The sequence below is a fragment of the Aptenodytes forsteri genome, unplaced genomic scaffold (genome assembly GCF_000699145.1).
Source record: "Aptenodytes forsteri isolate BGI_AS27 unplaced genomic scaffold, ASM69914v1 Scaffold83, whole genome shotgun sequence".
In the NCBI taxonomy this organism is placed as follows: domain Eukaryota; kingdom Metazoa; phylum Chordata; class Aves; order Sphenisciformes; family Spheniscidae; genus Aptenodytes; species Aptenodytes forsteri.
Genome location: NW_008795371.1, coordinates 1,426,117 through 1,449,927, shown reverse-complemented (window position 1 = coordinate 1,449,927; position 23,811 = coordinate 1,426,117). Strand labels below are relative to the sequence as shown.

Below are 23,811 nucleotides of genomic sequence, written 5' to 3'. Positions count from 1 at the left end.
CCTCGCGGGGGCCGGGGGTTGGGCTGGGGGGCCCCCCAGCCACGGCCTCGCCTCTCGCCAGCGTGGGCAGCAGAGGCTCACACCAGGCCTCAGCAGCATAAGAGACGGTCCTAAGGTCACCAAAACATTCTCAGGTAGAAGGAGCTTGACAGATGCCTGAGGAAACATAAGAACGAAAGAAACAAAGCAGAGAAAAATAAATACCACAGACCTCAATCTACAAATCTAGCCAACTGCCTTTTTTAAGGTTTATTGGTTGTACCTGAACGGACCATGTGCAGACAGCACATATGTGTTATTCCGCATGTACCATCTCACAAATCAAACTGTTCTTTTTGTCACCGTGCAGCTACCTCTAAACCACTCAATGGAGACTCAGCAATCAACTAGCTAAAATCACTAACATTATGCCACTCTCACCATAAGCATTGCTCAATAAAGATCAAGTGAACAGATTACAAAGGCCCACATACTTGCTACAGCAGCTGAAGAGCGCCCATGCAACCCCCCTGCATCCTTCCACGTTAATTTTCAACTGAATGAAGATGTAATGTAAGTGCAGACAGACTCCCACTGCTTTACAGCTAGCCACAACTCTATCAAAGTGTTCTTTATGAAACACAGGCAGGAACCATAAGGTGTTCTCCTTCAAATGTGAAAATGAAGCCGAGTGGTTTCAGAACACTGCTGCATAAGCCCACGTGAGCTGACACGAGCACTCCTCTGAAAGTCAGTGCCACTTCTTGTGCTCTTCTTTAAGCAGTTAGGCATAATAAGACCTGAGCAAGATACGACTTTATGAAAGCTTTTTAAAACTGTTAGCAGCACACTCCATACCCAACTGGCTTGTATTACGTTGCTGCTGCTGAGAGCCTGAGCATACTCACACTAGAAATGCAGGGATGCCATCAGCTGCTAATTTCACTAGTTTAGCTTTGATTACTTCAGTACTGCTTCTACTGACACTGCTGCTTTAAAAGTCCTGAACTCTTTGTGGGGATTGGTCTGATAGAAGCCTCAGATTACACTTTAACTTAAAGTACCTTTTTTTTGAAAACCAAACCAAACCAAACAAACACCGGAGCTTGCACTAGCTCTTTGGTTCTGACAAACCACAGGCCAAAAAAAAAACCCTCACGCTATGCCAATGGCTTTATGACTCAGCAGAGCACACTTACGCTTCAAGGTTTCACTAAATTCGTCACATCAATTAACACCAACTAGGGATTCAGACCTTTGTTTTTCCTTGCGTCAAAATCACTTTTTCCTTGCCAAATATAATAGCTGTTTCTCTAAACTCTGTCCCTCAGAGATCATTCACTTTTCTGAACCATCTAACAATACATTGCCTGTAATATTTTTTGTAAGGGTTGGTCCTTCCCATGTCACTTTGTTATCCAAAAAATAAACCCTCTTTGTGTTTGGTCCTGAGAGAACTGAGCACTGTGAAGCTGACTTCAGCAGAAGAGTACCCTCCCACCTTCCAGAACCAGGTCCCTGTTCTTAAGATGGTTCCAGGAACAGCTTTCCAATGGTTCCCATGGTTTTTCCATCACATTTCTCAAAAGAACTGACAGGCACATGTTATAAAGAGCTTAAGTGATCAAGTCCCTATGAATATATTGTCACAGATTTCCTGCAGTAAAATGCCTGGAATTATACAATAGTTTTGCTTTGAGTTAGTGGACCTAAGTCTGTGTAGCAATGTATACTTCACACTTGGACGAAACTTGCATCTCTTTTTATCTAGCTAATTATAGCCTGTTGTAACTTAGAGAGCTTTTTCCTCTACATTTTTAGAGTGGAAGGAAGACAGCATGATCTCAGGGAAAAGGGAACAGAAAGCCATTTGGAGTTCCCATCTGCAAATCTCTTAATTTTTCTACATAGAGCATGAAGATCGTGAGTATGGATGAAAAAAAGAGTGGTTAAACATTGGAACAGGCTGCCCAGGGAAGTGGTGGAGTCCCCATCCCTGGAGGTATTTAAAAGACGAGTAGATGAGGCGCTTAGGGACATGGTTTAGTGGGTGGTGGTGTTGGGTCGACGGTTGGACTCGATGATCTTGGAGGTCTTTTCCAACCTCAATGATTCTATGATTCTATGAAAAGAGAATTACATGGTTCAGGAACTGCAAGACAAAGTCTGAAAAAAGGCATCTGTATCTGCGTGGCTACAAATTTCAAACCTGTAAGACAGGCTGTGTCATACTGATGATTGATTTTCTTTCATCTAGCACTATCCATTTTTATCTTCCCACACTATATTGAAAAAGACACTAAACTATCAGCTTATAATGAATTGTAGTATTCCTCATATCTACAAGAAACATCTCAGATAAGACTCCAGTCAAATTAGATGTGGCAATCCATAGTAGCAGCCATAGAGCAAAACTGATAAAGCTATGCCCATCATGCCAACTTTCTTATATTCATTGCAAAAGCAAAAAAAGAAGAGGCTAAACCTAAACTAAAATTAAAATATGATAAATTTAAGCTTAACGGGTTTTTATGGTATTACTTTGGAAATATCTGTAATCCATTTCCTGATCCTTTTCTCTCTGGGTCATTACCTATTAGGCATCAATCAGCTGACAATAAAAACTTAAGGCCAGACTTCAGCTCACAGCATCCTGTGACAATGACACATATATTTTAAAAACACGGAGTCTGCATTGCAGAATCTAGGAGCCCAACCGTTTAGTCTTCCAGGCTTTTGCCAGTCTTACATTGCAATCAATCAGAAATTTTCCAAAAAAGTACTAAAGTTTGCATAATTATTACATTGCTTTATTAAGACACCATATAGCAGATGGGGAATAACTTTGCCAACATCTAACTTTTCCCAGCTGAGAAAGCAAGGTAGTTACTATTTGTTTTTCTATGAAACAACCCAGCACACTCACTTTTCCACCCCATATTGCACTTAAGGGCAAAAAGCCATAGCTGGATGAAACAACCGTATCACCAGTTAATCTAGTTTTTTCAATTAATGGATTTTATCATGTGAAAGTGTATAATCTCAGAACACACCATTTATCTTTGCATAAGTTGTAATCAATTCCAGTTATATTTGTTATTTCAATATGATGCAGTAAAAGTCCCATCTGAAGTAAACAGCTTTTTCAATGATTCCCCCCCCTTAGCCACAATTTGTCTTCTCTCTTCCTTTCTCAAATGGCTATTATCTATGGTCTCCGAGCACAGCTTTGTATTAAAACTGCTCTGCTTCAAATCCCACATTCTATAGTTTTTTGTACTTATGTTTCTTTTAAAGAAAATTGAGATGGTACCACTCTGTGAGAGGCCTTGTCTGATTTAGGTATTTGCTTCAGTTCACTGTAAAATTAAGCTACACCAAATTTGCTTGAGTAGGAAAGTATCCGGAGAAAATCCAGTTCACAAAAAAAAACCCCACCCAGACATTTGTACGCTTTATCTCTGTTTTACTGAACAAGTAAAATTGGTTTTACTGGATCACTAAAGTGTGAGAAAAAAAGGCTTCATCGTTATTTAGACTTTCTATGATCTGGAGCAAGATGGGAGCAACAGCAAACAATAGTAAAATATAAAAAATAATGTTTCAAAATTAAAGGAACAAAATAGTAACAAAGTATTGGTACTGAATGGAATTTTAGTGTTGCATGTTAACAATGAACTGAACAATTTTTTTTCATCAGGAAGATTAATCTAAATACAAGAAACTTACATAGACATCAAGGACTTCATTTGTTGGACCATCAGCTAAAAATGACTCTCCTGCAGTGCTGGAGATTTCATTTGGGCGTTTATAAGTGAACATTGTCCCACCACCTTCATATCTCCCAGGTCGATCAATTGCCCAATTTCCATTGATGATGGACCGTCCTGATCGACTCCGCAACGCTGTAGAGGATGGGGACAGAAACACAAGGACTTTGGTCAGAGGAAATCATCTTCACATACTGGTGCCCAATCAAATCCCCAAAGGTGCATTACACTGTTAGGTGTTCTCTGATGCCAGAGGACAAAGCTGTGTGGGTGTTGAAAAGAACAGTTATATTAGTAGTTGTAAAAAAAAAAAAAAAAACCACAAACAAACTTAGAAAACTTTGTCCAAACACTTGGTATGTTTATGCTGCAAGAAAAGAAAGAAAAATCAAAGATAGCTTGGAAACCTTTTTCAACAGTTTCTCATAGGTTGTCACGTGACTCTCAGCCAGCCAGCGGCATACACTGAACAGACATGGATGCTGAGGAAGTGGTTTTCCTCCACTTCCTTCCGATTGAATTGACTATTTTGTGATTTACATAGAACAAAACACAGAAGCAGATACAGAAAATCAGTACGTTATACAATGCAGAAGCACCAAAAAATTTAGGAACACATGAGTATCCTGGGTTGCCAAATATTCCAGTTATTCTTCATGAAGCCATTTGGCTACTCCCTCCATTTCCTTTTCAGAACACGATTTTTTTGCCAGAACATCTGCAGAGCCCTGATCTGCAGCACTGTTTGGAATGATGAGCTCTCTGAAAATGCCAGTAGGATCTCTTGCCTAAGGAAAAGTGACTTCGCAAATCAGATACTAGCCAGGGAAGGATAAAATATGGATTCAATATCCAGTTGTGCAGTGCATTCCCTTTGTCATCATGGGCAAGTCACTGATTTCTAGGTGCCTCTGTTCCTTCTTGTTCCTACTTCCTTTATCTGTCCATGTGATAATGTTAAGTCCTTAAGGTCAGAAACTCCTGCCACATACATGTGCATAATTTTATGCAATATGAGTTATATATTTTAAAATATAGTAATATCTTCAGGCTGAAACCACATCAGACATTGTTTAAGTACACAGGAAAGACATGACCCTTTCTTTAAAGGCTTTACTCAAATATTTTCAATTTTATTACAAAAGAATTTGCTTTTAAATACACACTTTAAAACAGACAACAGAATCTACTAATATCCTTTGCTGTATGTCGTGGTTTAACCCGTCCAGCAACTAAGCCCCACACAGCCCCTCGCTCACTCCCCCTGGTGGGATGGGGGAGAGAATCGGAAGAATAAAAGAAAACTCATGGGTTGAGACAAAGACAGTTTAATAGGTAAAGCAAAAGCCGTGCACGCAAGCAAAGCAAAACAAGGAATTCGTTCACCACTTCCCCTCGGCAGGCAGGTGTTCAGCCATCTCCAGGAAAGCAGGGCTCCATCACGTGTAACAGTTACTTGGGAAGACAAACGCCATCACTCCCAACATACCCCCCTTCCTCCTTCTTCCCCCAACTTTATAAGCTGAGCATGATGTCATATGATGTGGAATCTCCCTTTGGCCTACTGGCTGGTGGGGTGGGGTGAGAAGCGGAAAAGGCCTTGACTGTGTGTAAGCACTGCTCAGCAGGAACGAAAACATCCCTGTGTTACCAAGGCTGTTTCGAGCACAAATCCAAAACATAGCCCCATACTAGCTACTGTGAAGAAAATTAACTCTGTCTCAGCCAAAACCAGCACATTCTATATTGCCAAGCAATTCACTTTTTAATGCAAATTCAAGGTACGAGTTTGAACTTACAAAAATTTAGGGTTGAGGACCCAGTTATTCCAGAGACTGTTTCTTCTTTGTCCTGTCACAACTGCGATACTCAGTTAAAATGCTCTCAGCATTATACGCAACTATTTATGCTGCTGGGAAAAACTTAAAAAGCCTACATGCATGGCCTACATGATAGGAAATTAAATTTATGCCATTAATTCCAAAATAATTCACATCAGAGAAGAAACTTAAATTGTTCTTACATATTCCAGGCATCTGAATTAACTGAATTAATCAATAGAAGCAGTCTTTCTGCTTTTGCTGCAGGCCTCTTGGTGAAGAACATCAGTGTGACTGTGTGGTGAGAAATGGTCACAAAATGTCATGTAAAGGCACATTTTGTTAAGATAAAAAAAGACAGCAATAGAGAACCACACTGCAAATATCATTGTTCTTTTATGTAAGTTAAGATTTTAAGTGCAATACTATTGCCACATTTCAGAGACCCTGTCAAACACTTCACTACTCTTGAGTACCCCCTTGTTGAAAGAAAACCTCCTGTATTGAGAAAATTCCAGTTACAGATAAAGATGCAGACAAAAATAGAAATATGGATTAAAAATCAATTATTGCATTTCAAAACAAAAAAAAAAAGGAAACTAATGAAAAAAAGGTTTGTAAATTCAAAAAGAATACTTTTCACACGATGTGTGTCTATAGGCTTATCAGCTCCAATCCAACAAGAAGCTGTTGAGGGGAACACTTTAATAAGATTCAAGAAGGGATTGGACTGGTACATATTTATTTTTTAAATTAATAAAAGTAAATAGCTGCAAGGAACATCCTGAAATTGAAGGTTTGAACTTCATAATATCCTACGTATATTAGACTAAGACCTATAACTTGAGCAGATTGTTTTATACTTGCCAACTGCATATTCTTACAGTATCTTATGAAACACCTTACTGTTGGTCACTACAAAATACAGGGAACTGGACAGATCACTACCTTGATCCACAGAGCAAGTGCTGTAATCCTACTAGAAGACTGAGCTGATATCCAGGCTTAAAGACAATCCAGCATAGAAGAACTCAGAACAGAACATAGTGGGTGAAGGGATACTGACACTGTCAGTGTCCTTGCCTTGTGAAGTTGCAAGATCAAAGTCTTTTTCCCCTATGGGAGTGGTTGCTGCTGACTAACCAACTATTTTTAATTTACTTAATATTGATGAAATTGTTTATAGAAGACGACTTCATTGTGGTTTTTGATAACTTTTGTAAATTGTGCTTAGATACCATCATGTACTTATGTCTCTTGTAAGTCCTTACCATTGTTATTCATTAATGAAAAAGCAATAGTTCATTAGCCAAAGTGGCTGACTTTATCAGTCTTCAAGCATCAACCAACGAGAATTTTCAGTTATGTTTGTGATTTGAAGTCAGCTTGCATTAGTTTGCCTTATAATACATGCAGAAACAGAGGTATGCAATACTAATATATTATCTAGCTACTAATAATAGATTTGAATTGCAGTTGTATGGGCTTTATTAATCGTCCCTGCACCAAACCGACACAGTCACACCTCTAAAGAGGCTAAGGACTCAGCAACCTACTTTTTCAAAGCGGGGTAACAAATGATATGAGAACACGTGTGCAATCTGTAAATTTAAAATATAAATTAGTCTAGTCTTTATTATTAGTGTCCCAGTTTGTGCAAGAAAAAATTTTAATAGGATCGAATCTGTTTTTCATTAAAAGGAAAATAAGGTAGTAACTGAACAGAATGGGTATAAAAGTAGATAAATTAATTTAAAAGAATTTATATTATTGCATTCCCGTCTTTCTACACTGTAAAGAAAAAAATTTTTTTTTCATCGCTCTGGACAAAATGTAAGATGTAGGAAGGTTTAGGATTAAAGCAGTTGGCTACCACCAGTTCTGAACCTATGAGAAAGAAGTCCATATTGTTGACAGTCTTTACTTTCAGGGAGATACATAGGACTGCCCCTGGACCACTTGTCCCTGTAAAGAGCCTTGATGGGTGAAGTTTCAGACTCTTACTTCGCCCTATGCAAAATACTTGGTGGATTTGAGTGGCTAGACAGAGCTGCACCTACATAAACTCAGAAGGAATGAGTCACGGTGGAGAACTTCCCGCCTTTTTGGACTTCTGAAGGAAAGCAAAGTTAGTCTGTATCATTCCCAAAAGAGCACTAAAATAGCTGGCATAATCAAGAACCTGGTACATTTGGCTTGCAAATGAAATAAAAAAATTAAATGACATTAATGGCTCTGGATCAGACCCTGTAAAAATGTATTCACACATTTCGAAATTTTTTTTTACTCAATACTACATGTTTATTTTCCCAAGAGCTATCATACATCCACTTGCTTCTCAGGTCTCATTTTCTGACACATTAACAAAACAGTCTCTATACCATGAACATTAGTTGAAAAGTATTTTATACAACATCAGCCATGAAAATGGCATCATCATTACTTATATAGCACTGGGAGGAAAAATTACGGCTCACATACTATTGCATACAGGTTAAATATGAAATCCATTCACACTATTTACATGCTATTTACACTTGTTACATTTTAATTCAAACAACTGTGGAGCAAATGCTTCTGCAAAACTTACTGGACACTGGTTTTACATTGTTTTTTAATATGGAACACTTCCTTAACTTTATGATCTGAGTATTTTTTTCTTATATTGCTGCTAAACAAATGAACTATCAAGAGCTCAGAAAAAAGAAAGAGAGCTGGCTAAGATTAAATTGTTGTTAATAATGAAGCTGTAAAAGATGGCTGTCTGAGAAACTGAGAGTCCATTAAATTTTCATTTCAAATCCATCATATGACAGGTCTGAAAGAGGCCTCTCCATAAAAAGGGAAAATGTGCCTCTTTTATGTTTTGATCACTGCAGCTACCACCTCAACTCTGCCCCCGAAGAATTTTTATGGTGCCAATCTTTTTAGCCGAAGCATGAAAGGTTATGAAAAGCTTTACCGTAATTCTTCATGAGGAATTCCTTGTGCAGTCTGTAGCTGATTTCATCTCTTTCATCTTGGGATCAGCTTCTTAACCAAAACAGTGTTGTTTACAGTGGCCTTCAGCAATGTTTTGCACTAGAGATATGTAATATTTCAGGATACAAACTCTGATCAACACTTCTGCTTGGGCTACAATTCTATGGCAAAATCTCAATAGGCCATTCATTAAGACTTGTATTTCAAGTATCTGAAGACTATTAATTTATTTTCTACAGTTCACCTTACAGCTCTCCTTTTAAAGATGTTTTGTAGCTCCTGTCTTCCTGTTTAACAATTCTATACAGCCTCCCCTACAACTCGGACAAAAAAATAGCAAAAGGTAATTTAAATCAAAGGTAGCTGATGCAGTGGTGCAACGGAGTGAAGTTCTGTAAACAATGAACTTGCATCCACTTTCAAGGTCAGTATTTCCAGTTAGAAGTTATGTTTGATGGTTTATAAGTAGCTTTTGTAATCCTAATTTAAACTACATCACTGCAATCAGAAAACTAAAAAATCAATGCCTCCACTACTTTAAAGATAATTCCATTACTATAGTTCCCTTTCATTGCTTTTTTCAATCTTGCCAACTTTCTCGATTCTAGCTCACAACATGCTCCAGCTCCTGAACTTCAGCGACTACTTCATGCTCTCAGGTGAATTTAAGAAAAAACCAAAACCTACAAAAAAGTTTGTAACACTCAGAACTAGAAAAATATATGAAGATGTGAACTTAGTATATGTCAAAACTAGGCTACAAGTAAAAAGACCCCAGTATTATTATTATTGTGAAAAACGTCATCCAGCCTGTATCAAAACTTTCTACAAAAGTTTTAAATATGTAACATTAAATTAAGAATCTTACACAGGAAAAATGCACTGCTCCTTACCATTTAGTAACCCAGTTGTTCTGGCATAAATCAGTCACTCTTCTTTCTCCTTTCCCTTCAGCTATAGCAAATTTAACAGCTAAGGAAAATTTTGGTGTTCCAGTTTTTAAAAGTTTCACTCAACTTTTTCAAATAGGCGATTTCCTCATTAGAACTACCACATCTCTTTTACAGTATTACCACCAAAAAAAACCCAACCCACTTTTAAAAAAATCAGAGCGTGGATACAATTCAAGTAAAACCATTTGCTCTTCTTAAAACTCTCCTGCCCTAGATTAAATGCCTAGTGCTGCTCAAGCAGATGGAGAGGAACTTGAAAAAAGTTGGTAACATTGCATATCTCCTAAAGACAGTTTTCAAAAATGTGCTCTCATTCCCATGACAGCAGCAAATACACATTATTATTAGATATAAGGTAACTGCCTGATTAATTTCTGCTCCTCTGTAACCTCCCTGTTTCCAGAATTATTGTCTGATCTTTAATGACTCAGGCTCCCACTTGGTTAAAACTGACCAGAAAGTCCTCCCAGCCCTTCCCAACTCTGAAAACAGAGTAAATAGCTGGAATTTGGCCATCTTAAGATGATTCGCCTGCAATATAATAAATATTAACCTGAAAAATAAAATAACTCACTCTCTGTCATGAACTGTATAGGTGAAAATAACTGCCCTGATGAAAGGAAAATGTCATGAGTCAGTCACAGTGAAGTAATGGTGAGTCAGAAAAAGAATACGGCATGTACAGATACACTGCAGAGGTTAGAGAAATAACTCAATATGAAAAATCCTAATATACTTCCAGCTACCAAGTTAAGTTTGAACAAAATTAGCTTTCCAGGTGTTTTTAAGTACCTAATTTAGTAGCAAGACTCATTAAATCTACAGCAGAAAAAGATTTCAAATCTTCCAGAACTTTTCATTTCATAGTAAGTTCACATTATGCAAGAAAAGTCTCTTCTCGTGGCATTTTCCTAAGTCTTAATTCTGGGAAAAGCCCAAAACATTTGCTTGTGAAAATTAAAGTTCGCATAAACTCAATGTAAAAATACATTCAGCTTGAGTTACAGGGCAAAGGTTCATATCACATCTTAATTTATCTCATTATTATAACATAACACAACAAAAAGGACAAAAAGAAAGTTAGCAATTAAATAGGAACAAATGGCAACTGCCTCTTAGATATGTAATTTACAGTGTGTTCATGTTAATGTGTCAGGTATTGCCAACATGACACATCTGGAATTGTTACATACCATCACAGCATCATTTAAAGATACTCCAAAATATGAAGAGAAAAAACTAGTCTCTGTTTTATTCAGCTTACTTAAATACTTCTGAATATTGACAGAAAAAAATGCCAGAAAGATTCAAGTACTTGCAATAAAGGTAATAATTAATTGAAAGTAAAATCAATAGCTTAGCATCAAATACTAATATAAACATTTGTACACATGCAAAGCAAAAAACCTGAATTTTATAGATGAGTGTTTAGCATGAGTGAATGACTTAAAATCTAACAAATTGTTTTGGAACATCTGCTGTGAAGGTGCTAGACAGTTTTCAAGGGAAACAATTCTGGGCAGCAGAGTACAGGGAAAACTTACGGTGAAAATTTGTAACAAACCATTAGTTTGGATTTGTATTTGGTGGATGGGTAAGGAAAGCAACAATTTCGTAGAACTCTGTGATGGACAGCTATCTGAGCAACTTTACAACAATTAGCAACACTGTGCAAGGTAAAATAAGAGTTTTCAATTTATTTATCCTCATGTTCCTCAAACGTAGGTTTTGATAGGTCATTTATGTACATGTTCAGTTTTAGCCTACCCAATGTTAAACACACTTCATATTATATAAAGTATGTCTGGCCTGGAATTGCAAATTTATAATATAGATGCTAAAAGCTTTGTATGATCCAGAAAGAATATACATGCACTATTCCCAGCACAAAGTCCCACCTGTGCTTCAGAAAACTGGAAACATCCTGACCCATATAAGCAGTTTGATATATTTTGTAAACTTATTGCTGAATGACTCCTATTTTTCTAACCACTTCATATCTGAAGAGAAGTATTTTATGTGTGGGCCTAGTACCTCACTACCAGCAGTACATTTTCACCCAAAATCGCACAGGCACAGTACCGATAATAAAATGAAACCTCTCAAACCTGGCAACAGCACTAATATTCAGAGTAATACAGTATATTTATTTTCTGTCCTAAGGCCTTTTTGTCTGGGAGAACAATGTCCTAAGTCCTACTTAATTGCTTTACAAACCACATAAAGTCTTTAGACAGACAGAATCAAAGTTACTTCCCATATATTAAAATTCAGTCTCTCTCATTTGGTCCTGACCCAAACAGAGAGCAGCAGAGAGCAGTTCCTCTCTTCTGGGAAGAGGACTGCATGCTTGCAACTGTGGTCAGTGGGAAACAAAGTGAAGGTTTGTGCTGTTGAAGTTAATTGCAAATGTCTCGCTGGTAATTTAATCCATACACTGGATTACAAAAATCAGTGCAGAATGGTGCATCTTGTACCACTAAACCAGAAAGATACCCTTTGGGGAAATCTCCTGTGAGATAAGTCAGTCAGTTTCATGGTGAAAACCATGCATAACTTGGCAGTGGGGAATGTAACAGTAAGAGAGATGGGGGGGGGGGGGGGGGGGTGTTGGAAAAGTCCAGCAAATGGACTGCATCAAGCTGGCCATTATCTCTGAACAGCTCACGCTTACAGCCTGTTGCCAGCTGCTATACCACAAGTCTGACTCCTAAAACCACTGGCTACTTCTGAATGCATATAGGTTGTAAAACTCCTCTCCAAAAAGGCTATTTTTAATTGTCTTTTAACTATTTTCTTTTTTTTTAAAAAAAAAAAAAAGAAAACTATTCAGTTTTACAAAACACAGCTTGCCTTCATGCCTGTCAGCCTTGCAGTATGGAATACACAATACATTTCAAGTCAACAAAGAAAGAGCATATTGACCACAATCTAGAAATACTGTAAGTCATAGTATACAGCTACTAGGCTACTTAAAGTACCTCTGATGCATAAAGAGAAAAAAAGCTAAATGCCTAGAGACTCAATAATACACTTTTCTAAAATAATGATATACACTTTAGTTCAAATGGACTCTGAAATAACTCCTTTCCAAAAGCATAGATATTTGCTCATTATTAGAACACACCTTAGTTACAGAATATTTAGGAGAAATTTGGCACGCTTATTGTGAACTGAATTATATATTATTTGCCTCTGATCTTTTGAATTCAAACTCCTATTGAGGTCATGGCAGAGCTCCCACAGGACTCTGAGCTTAATTCAAGAAATATTAGTAGGGCTAAGAATCCGTAATCAGCAAGAATCAAATGATCTTTAACAGTCTGATCCTACAAAACCCTTATTCTAGAGCCAACTGAGGATATTAGAAAATGGTCAGCAGTTCACTGACTGGGCCCTAAATTAGTATCAGATTGTATACACTCAATCTCTGCAGGTGGGACGCCTTAATCTCTTGCACTGTATCTGGTTACTTCACTGGCAACCAAGACGGGGTAAGGGTACAGATCTTCCATGACAAAAATGGGGCATCTTCTAACTGTGCATAGCTGAGACAAAGTGTTGCTGAACTTTCAACCATTTTGGAAGTTCAAAGCCATTACTGGTCACTTTAACAGTGTCAGAAAGGACCCAGACCAGAGAGTGGGACTCTCCACTGGGAAGTACTATATGACCTTACATAATCCTAATGCAGAAGAATACTTTCTAATACAAACTTTAGGACAAAAAAAAACCCCTGTGTATGCCTCCACTATTCTGCAGTTCAGGGAGGACCAGAAGCAAACATAACACAAAAGCATAATACGACTTTTCATGGTTTTTTTAGATCCTGACTGAAACCAAGAGTAAGCTGGATCCTGTGGTATTTGCTGTCCTTTTTCAAAGCCTAGGAACCAGAACCTTCTGCACAAGTATCCAAATTTGAGATACTTATTCATATTTGGATCTGGGAAGCATCTGACATTTTGGTTCTGTCTTTCTATAGTTACCCCAAATAGAGTAATATAGACCCCATCCTTACAACTCTTAATCATTTTTTCACCTAGTAGGAACTTAAAAATCTACTTTTTAGAAATCCAACAAAAATCTTTCCTTACAGCTTTGAATAGCTTGGGCACATACTTATTTCCTTATTCATATTTGGATCTGGGAAGCATCTGACATTTTGGTTCTGTCTTTCTATAGTTACCCCAAATAGAGTAATATAGACCCCATCCTTACAACTCTTAATCATTTTTTCACCTAGTAGGAACTTAAAAATCTACTTTTTAGAAATCCAACAAAAATCTTTCCTTACAGCTTTGAATAGCTTGGGCACATACTTATTTCCCAAAGATATTGTTGAGTGTTATCCATGAACTGAGTAGTAGTCATAACATTGCCAATTATGTATGACACAGTGTTATTACTAACAGCAGCATTTAAGCAATTACTTAAATATTTTCATAGTACAGAGTAGATAAAAATGGAGATAAAAATACCAAATTTGCAATACTATTACAAGGAAATGATAATTCAACTATACTATTATTTCCAAGGAAAGACTTACACAGTTTTCTTTCTTATCTAAATATTAACAGTAGACTTCAGATCAACATTGTGTTCTTCAGTATAATCCTGCTCAAGGAGTTTTTCTGGTATTCTACTTGGGGAGCTACCATATCATAATCAAAGAAATCCTGCTTCATATGAGAATAAATTTGAAACAGTGAATTGCATTAAACCGATTTTGCCAAGTTTGTCCTGAGGTTCTACTTTTGCAAGTTTTATCCTTCCACAGTGACACAGTCAAAAAAAGCCAGTAAAAGACATTCCTGCTCTGCTGTCTTAGGTCTAATTTACTGTTGTTTCAGTTGTGAGGGAATAGACATCTTCTGGATGCATTTCTAAATTATTATGAGAGCTATCTTTTTTTTTTTTAAACGTGATCTAGTAAATTTGTATCGATTTGAAGACTGGAAATAGATTACCTAATGGTAAGTTAGAACAGGTAGATGAGAAATCAATTGAGCTGATGGAAAAATTTATCTTCAACCTTTATTACTGATTATAAGCTGGCTTTTCTGAATCTGCAGTTTTGTACTGCAGATCTACGTTATATATAGATGTCACAAAACAATCTTCATTACTAATACTAGATGAGTGTGCCGGAATCCAGTTCCTTCAGAGTTCATTTACTTTTTGCCATTCATCTTGCTTGGCCAGTTTTCTACAATGCATCCAGCAGGCTTAATGAAAACAGCATTGCCAGTTCTACTTCAGTTTCTGGGCAATCTCCTTTTCTGGATTTCATGCAATAACCAAGTGCTGAGATGTTGTGAATGCAGTTTCTTCCAAGGACATGCTTAAAACAAACAACATGTTTGTTAAGATAGTTCATTAAGACCTCCTCCTGTCTTACCTATTTCATTTAACCTTGGTTTTGGTCCGAAATAATCTGACAGTATTTTAAAATACTTAAGACTCTCTGGAAATGTCCTCTAGTTTTCATGCATTTTTCTTTTGTGTTTGACTATGTTACAAGCAAGTCCAATACTAATGAATTGATAAAGCAAAATTACAAGCCGTTCTGTGCTTCGTCAGCTGTATGCTGTGATCAATCTACATTTCAATTCTGAGTTATGCACAGAGATGCATCAGTGATTGCAGCACTGCATTCACAGAAGACAAATTATTGTCAACTTTTCCAATGGTTTGTTGCCTGGAGGAGACATGCTGTCTCCTAACTTTTCATTTAGATTTTCTGACTACCGTTCTAAGCTCCCCTGCAGCCCACTGTTAAAAGCGGTCTAAAACCGAACAACTGATTGCCCTTTCTACACTATCTACAGCTGTACTAGATGGTAAAGCTCAGCAAACAAAACCAGACAAACCCAAAAATCCAAATAATATTACTTTGGCACAAAATGAAATGTTTTGCTTTGGTGTCAGAACCTTAGTGCCTTTGGTCTGACTCTGAAAATTGTACATTGAATTTGAAATTTAATTGTGTCAAAATAAAAATTTGAAAATATTGTTTCACAAACATCTGTTGCTTTCCTGAAAGAGCTGTGAAGTTTCACAGTAAAATACTTCTGTCAATATAATGTCTTTATTTCATGATAGCTCTGAGATTGTCCTCAGAGAAAGAAGTTTAATCTTGCTCAGAGATCCTCATGTTCTTGCAGATCATCTCAGGCAACAAATCCCAAAAAGAAAATACTATTTACTTGCTTAAAGGTAAAGGTTTTACGGTTAATCATTGCAAAAAGAAACGCTCATTTTCTGCCACTGCAGCAAACAGTCATTTTCCTTTTGGAGTATTCATTAAACTGTTGCTCTCTAATTTTTCCCTGCTGATGCAGCTTCCTCTTCACTCAGTTATGCCTGTTCCTTCTTTCACTTCTGACTGCAAAAGCCATGTTGATGCATCAGCACAAGGGAAATGCTGGGGCAGCAAAGCAAAACAGACAATTAACTACTGCTGCAATAAATACGGGCTTTGACAAACAAAACTGATTTATCATTTAGCCATACGATCTATTCAGGCCCAGATACTACAGCAGGTTCAAAGTCTCGACAGCTTCAATAAAATCTCCAAAACAAATTTCAGATTTAATGTGCATGTTACAAAAGGGCATACATCTTTAACTTCTATCAGAAGAGGATGCAGTATTTCCCCACATTTTTTAATAGTCTTCCCTGATAGGTATTAATAACAGCCAACTGAAACAAAAACACAGTAGCTAGTCTACCCTTCCTCTTTTGTTACGTCTTTTTGATGAGATGAGAAGCAAAAGGAAACAAACACACTCTCTGACTACAGTATTCTCACACTTCCAACTTCTGATACTCTGGCACATGCAAGTTACTACAGAATATGCACAGAGTGATATATGACATGACATTTGCAAAATATGTGATTGTATGGCATTAACTGTGCTTCAGTGTCACTATTGCTCTCCCACACATCATACTCAAGCCCACTGGGGAACAGTGTGCAACACTGAAAATCTAACCAGGGACCTTTTGAAAACAGATTAACACTGTAGTGTTAATCAATGAGAGGATTTATTTAAATCCTTTTACTCATGCAGCTGCGAGAGTAAGACTGTAAATATATGTCTGTATATGAGCTGGAACTTTTGAAATAGGGAGTTCATGAAGCAGATTAGATGATGCAAGTAAAAAGGTAAATTAAAGCAGAAATTCAGCATTTTGGCAATTCTTCCACTGCAAGGCACAAGCACCTCTTATGAATTGCATCTTGGGTTTCATTTTCAGGTTTTTTTCTATTATTGCTTCCCCTCTTTAAAATTGCTCTAATAAAAAGCCTTTTCCCATTTTTCAAACAGGTGCCTTTGCGTGATTGATGCCTTTTAAGATTATTATTCACAAGTACAGAATTAATAACACTTACATGATTCCCATGCTTTCCACAGGGAGTAAGTTATGCAGAAGCAATACTCCCAAATGTTGAGCTATGACTCTAAATAGCTTACCTGGAGCATACAATTAGTTTCTAAAAGCATTTATTGCAGGATTTACTAATGTTTATTGAGAAAGCAAATGAAAGAATAAGAGGAAACAACAGAGATGAAGCTTATCTTTATGCTAGTATTATGTTTACGAGGTCTCTAGCACAAAAATAAACCTGCTTAGTCCTCTTAAGCATGATAGGCTTTATTTAAGTCAGGAAAGTGTGGAGGCATTAATGGTATGCTGTTAACTATATATGCAAATGTTGCTCTGTGTCAGGATCTCAGTAACCACTACCACAATTAAAGATACAACAATCCAATTCTGCACCAAGGGTGTTTCAACTCCCAATTTGTATCAAGGTGTAGGGACTGCAATGAGTAAAAAAATCCTGTAAGAAATGACATCACTCCCAAACACAGTCACTGTATTTTATGAGTAGTTTATTACAGTCCTCTATACTGGAGGGGAAGTAAGAGACAAGTTATCAAAAGGCTAGCACAGTATTTGCTGAAGGTAAGAATCATTCCAACAATAATTGAAAATGAGCAGGTTTCCTATTATTCTGTAAATGAGTTAAACTAAAAGGACTTACACAATTAATCTACACAATGACAGTATATGATAAAGAATGATGAGCTTTCCATTTATTTTTACCTAGCCCTTCTCTATAATTATATACCTCAAATACATTTTATTAAGTACTATTAAAATAATCTATAAAAAGCTCATTCTCTTTTAACTTGCACAGAAACTTCCCTCGAGTTGAAAGGGTAGGAGGCTATGACTGAATTCCCAATTCCACTAAAGTCAGTGTAAATATTCTGCTGTTTTCAATGGTATATAATTTTACCATTGTTCAGGTTTGTCCTGAAAATACTGAAGAGGAAGGACAGAAGGGCTGGCACAAAAGTAGACTGAGCGAAATGAAATGGGGGGAAGATAAAGGACAGCACTAAAAATCAGAAGAATGGAGTAAGAATCATGCACATCTTGTATCTGTAGAGAAACTATATTAACTGTATATGCAGTTGCACATCTATTCTCTTTTAGGAAATACAGCACCTCAAGGGAACTCTTGTGGTTCAGAAGGACATAGGAATTGATCAGCAGAATAACATACATGCAACTCATAATTGTGGGGTTTTTTCTATACAGAACTTCAAAAAGTCTTTTCACATTCTTACTTATACATCCTTAATTTCTTTCTTTAAAGAAGCCAGGGCATAACTAAGGTTAAAGTTTTTAAGCGACAGTCTCAGAACTTCAGCTCTTATAAGGCTGAACAAGAATTTCAGTCTTATCCCAATGAAAAAGCACGACTTGAATTTTTAGCAACATATTTCCTACCATACTTCAGGAACATCGGGAAATACTCTTCACTGGCAATAGCTGTAAACCAAGTATTTAGAAATAACAAACGACATTCAGGACTAGTAGTCTCCAGGAGGGATACATTTTCCAACATAACATGTGATATTTTAGCTATGCGACTCCCACTGAACCTGCAGATTATAGTATTTGGCTTGGTTACATAATTTCAGCTAGAATCTGGTTCTTATATTTCAGGGGTTGATCAGACTGGCTGCTAATGGCTCTGAACGTGATAGCTGAGCCTTCTGGCACAGCTCAACTGCACATTAGTTAGCCCAGCACAGAAACTCAGCACACATTTGGCTTAAGTCCTATGGGCGGATAAATGCAATTGAATTATCTTCTAATCTAGACACTACTTCAGTCAGAAGGGCCAGATTAGTGAAATGCACATGTGCAAATACCCCACTCTTTTCTCCAGCTGGCATAACAAAAAATGTTTTGTACCTCCTTGCACTCCTGACAATTGCCAAGAACTGAAATAGTTGTAAGACAGCTAAGTTAAAACAGCAGATTGTGATATCTCTGCAGAAAAACAGCACTGTATCTCATGAGAATCAAAAGCTGAAGTAGAAAGAATTATAACTGCTTCTTTTGTTTGCTAAATAGCTTTAATTCCTCGCAGTGAAAAACTGGAGCTAATGAATATTCCTAAGCTGTTTCAAATTTCAAGTGGAATTTCTCAAGAATTTTGGATGCTCTTTGTGGTAAAGTTGAATACTGTAACTCAAAACACACAGATCTGTGAGCTGCAAAGCACTGTTGGGTCCCCTAGCTTAGACATGAATTCCTCTGGCTCAATGTCTGTCATTCCCACTCTCTGGAGGGCTTTCAAACCTAATGTCTGATTTCAGGCAAGTCTGACAAAGGTGCTGAAGTCTCAAATACAGTAACATTTGACCTAATGCTGACAACAGGATAGAGGAGAGATCTAAAACAGTTTTCCCCTACTGAAAAGCAGGTTACAGCACGAGCCCACAGCTATCTGTAACACTAGGCCAGCCAGCTGGCCCAGCAGCATATGCAGACTTTAGAACCAGGGCCAGCACACAAGGTAGATCTGAACAGGGCACTGGCACGGAGACTGAAGTTACTAGACCAAAGACAGATCAGAGGTTATTATGGGTGGGAGAAGATTGGCTTTGATTATTTTAGTGGCCATTATGGTAAGGATACAGGAGCTTTGATTACTTCAGTGGCCGTTACAGTAAGGATACAGGCCACAAACTAAACCAGACAGACTTAGTTCCGCTGTCCATGTTCAGCCCTGAAAAAACGTTCAGTTCTTCACTTACTCTCTCTTCCAATAAAAGCTGACAATAGCATAGTAAACCTTGGTCTTCAGCTTAAAACAACATTAATTTATTACAGATCCTTCTGAGTATTTGGCTCTTAGCAAAGAAAAATAATATATACACTAGTGAAAGGCTGTCTCCATTTACCTGAGAACACTTTGCCAGAAGATGAATTCCTGGCACAATAAGCTGGGTGGTCAGAGGAAAGCTGGAAATACAGCAAGTCAATTCAGCATTGGTATCCATTTTCTCATACCTTATTTTCTGGCTATAAGGGCTCGGGGCGGTCTTACACATGTTATTGTTTATGTCAGTCTGCACATTTGAACATAAAAAAGATGCTCTGGGACTGAACTGATTTGATATTTATTTGACAAAGCTATCAAACCACGTGAAACACACAACTGATACCTGGAGGTAAGTGCAGAAACCTATAGACATGACAAATATGAAAATAATCTCATTTTATTGATGATTTTTATAGGTCCAAGAACAACAAAGAATATGACTGAATTATTTCATGAAAAGAAGCACAGGACTATCCCAAATACAAATCATTTCAGTGTATCACTTCTCATTCTATCATTGTCCTTTATTCCCAAGCTACCTATTAGGCTAATGAAACAAAAATTTTCTCTGATCAAACTTTTTCATGGAAACACCGAAAAAAATTACAGATTTCCTAGTTGTGAGTCTATCCCCAGATCACTAAATAAGTCTGGCTAATAAATGGCAGTATTTTGTCTGCAGCATAGATAAAACAGTGGAGTCCAGATTCTGAATAGATAATAGAAGAAAATGAGTTAAGTATCACTAGTACAAACGATATAATTATTTTGCCATCAGGAAGTAAATTGAAGTTTTTCCAAGCATATGTGGGAATATATATAAATAACAAGAAAGTTGTTTTCTTCCTTCTTTTACCAAGATCGTTTTCTTCCACCAACACTGTGCAAGTAGATCTCTTGCAAACTGCTCTGCAGACACTTGTATTTCTCAAGTTTGATCTTCTAGACCTTCTGCTTCCAGTCCCATAGGTCTCCTGATCATTACACTGAGCGGAGATTGTTATATACATAGACTAATACAGGCCTAGATTTTCCAGAGGAGCTAGGGGAATCTCAGTAGCAACAACAGGCCAAGTTTACGCTCCTAAACCATGAAATATGACCACAATGAATTTATCATGCTGAACATTAAATATTCAACACTTCAGAAGCAAATTTCTTATTTCTCCTTTACAATTCCACCTTAGAAAAGAAAAATCCTTGTCTTTATGTCTTTGATTAATTCATATTAAAGTTTGATAAACTCTATCTTCTGCCTTTAGTGGAATTTCTCCAGTATCACTTTTTCAGAACTATAAAAAGTGATTAGGTATACCCTTAAATTTTGTGTAAACAAAAATTTATATAATCCATAATCTATTTTTTCTGCATTTCAGACAGCATTTTTCACACTGTTTAGATTAACAGTGAATTCAGTTTTTTGTAAAAGTACATCTAGTACACCTAGTTTCATACGCAGCTGGGAACATTTTTTCCATATTTGAGATAAATAAGTGTGTCTTTTTATGAACGCTGTCTATGAGTAAAGAGCCTCCCAAAAGTCATTTAAACTGGCTTTCTGTTATAAACACAAAGTATTTACTGAAACGGCAACAGGTTAAACATGTCTAGAAAAATACTTCATGCTACTGAATGATAGCATAGATTCTTACCAGACTACAAAGTCTTTAACGTTATATCACCTATTTCAATCTGATTCAAGTCCAAAATAGGAGTTTTATCAGGGAGAGGGTAGATATAGAGAATCAATCTTCTTAACCCAGTCCTTTGTGTGCTAGACCATAATGATTGCCATAATTTAAAGTGGATACATTGACAGGCCACTGCCAAGTCATAAATCAAAACACTGATATTTCTATGCACATTGTAGTCCGCTGAGCAAGTACCTCAGAGGTCCCCTCCCATACCCTAATACATTAACAGAGCAAGCTACCACTTCTTTGGTGGGTAAGCTGTTTATCTGCATATACTGTGACCCATAAAAGCTCTGTAGTATAATTCTGCAGCCAAATTTGACTTCAAGTGCCATCTTGGGATCGAGTGCCACTCTAACACATTCGCTTAGAGTCTAGAATCCTGCTGGGAACAAAATGAGATCAAAGTGGCTGGAACTGTCTTGGGGAACGTTCGTGCTGTATCAGGGAGCCGCTGCCAATGCAAAGCCCGACTCCACTCTCTTCTGCAATGTAACTCAAGGGTGAAAGTATGCTGGTTGTTTGCTTTAAAGTGGGAAAGGACATGGCTTAGGAGAAACTCTGCTGAATTGCACTGTTATTTCTGCTGAACAATCCCCTTTCCTTCTTCCCCCCTCCAGTACAATTTATAGCCCAAGTGACCCAGAATCAAGGATCCAAGATCTTCTGCTCAGTCCCCATCTTCATTCAGGCTGACCTCTGCCTACACAGCACTGAAAATCAGGTTTGTCAGGTGACGTCCTTGTAGCATGGAGGTCACTGGCAAAGCCCTCCTCATCTTCCATCAGGAAAAGATTTCACCAAACACATCCCATTCCACCTGTAGCCTTTTTATGCTTCACCGCATTGATTCCAATAGTCAGCCATGTAAGCACTAGTTCAATAGCTACCCTGCTATTATACTATTAATGATAAAGCACCTCTGAAAATTTGTTGACAAGCAGGAACTAAAAGCTCAAGTAAACTAAACCAACCTTTTTAAAACTGTACTTTTCTTTATGGCTTTTACCTCACCAACCAAGCTCTTTGTGTGGCCTTTGTTTAATTCCAACTGTTAAACTGGAAGCATATGATGCATCTTCCAATTTACCTCTTATTCCTGACTAATGAAATACAGAAATGGTCTAACTACTGACCAAAAAACTAAGAATATTTTTTTTGGAGAGAAGAAAGCCAAAGAGGGTCAACTATACAAACTGAGGAGAGGCTTTAAGATCCTTTACAGGCTAGGCATATGGTATGCAACTGCATTATATGCTGCACAGCAGGACTGGTAGTAACTGCCAAAGTTTGCAGAGCTTGTATAGTTATTATATAACATAAAGCAATTGAATTTGAGAAACAGTCATTCAATAAAGCTATTGAGTCACCTACATTTAAAAAAATGCACAAAATAAGTTTAAACAAATTAACTGAACCAAAAAAAGTCTTTACCAGAGATTATTATTACCAATCCAAGTAAACAGCAATCCACAGATACTTCTTTGATGACTTTTGATAGATATATAAATCTAGGTTAAAATTCTCCCCAGCATTTTAAAGAACGCATTGGTAGAGTGAGGGTTTTTTGAATGGGTTTTCGTATTTCCCATTATACTGCCTTTCAATTAGCCTCTTCTTTCCTTTCGCCACCCCTTTTATTTCTTTTCTATTTAATCATTTTTTGTTTCTATACTAGCTGCCAAAAAAAAATCTAAACTAAAAAACAAACCCTGCCCATCTCATCCAAAGAAACCATAAACAGCTGATCCAACAACGTCTCTTCCACTCAAGCCAATAAAATCATTGCATACATCTGCATTGACAGTCTCTTCTGCTCAAAAAAAAAAAACCCAAACCACAACCTAAAACCAAACCAAACAAAAACCCAACCAAAAAAAAAAAAAACCAACCCCCCCAAAAAAGCCAAGGTGAAAAAGACATGGAATAATACTGCAAACCACTGCATACAAATAATGTACTGGCTGAGCAACACACATAAAGGCTTTCACTGGCATAACACACACAGCCGAAAAGCAGCAAATACTGTTCTCTGAACAGTGAAATTCTCTGAAGCTTACTATTGCTGCCCCACTGATCAGCTAACGGAGTGTTCTTTTTTGTCAAAGGAGTTTTTCAATACTTTTCTCAAATACATGATGTAAATACACTGTTTCTTCCCACTTCTAAATGCATCGCAAAGAGACAGGCTGTAAGGCTTTGTAACGCCTTTTTTAAGTTATTACGTTCCAGAAAAGACAGATGCTAGGCACCTGTCCTGGTTTCGGCAGGGATAGAGTTAATTTCCTTCCTAGTAGCTGGTACAGTGCTGTGTTTTGGATTTAGGGTGAGAACAATGTTGATAACACACCGATGTTTTAGTTGTTGCTAGGTAGTGCTTACACTAGCCAAGGACTGTTCAGCTTCCCATGCTCTACC

At 37.3% G+C, this 23,811-nt stretch overlaps 1 protein-coding gene across 1 annotated transcript in view; it reads right to left on the bottom strand.

Moving 5' to 3' along the window:
• The window catches only part of THSD4 (thrombospondin type 1 domain containing 4), a 312,812-nt gene that overhangs the window by 30,437 nt on the left and 258,564 nt on the right, over positions 1–23,811 (bottom strand). The window contains exon 8 of the mRNA XM_009280340.2: positions 3,709–3,884. Within this exon, the coding sequence (XP_009278615.1) occupies positions 3,709–3,884 (176 nt within the window). The remainder of the gene's footprint in view (positions 1–3,708; positions 3,885–23,811) is intronic.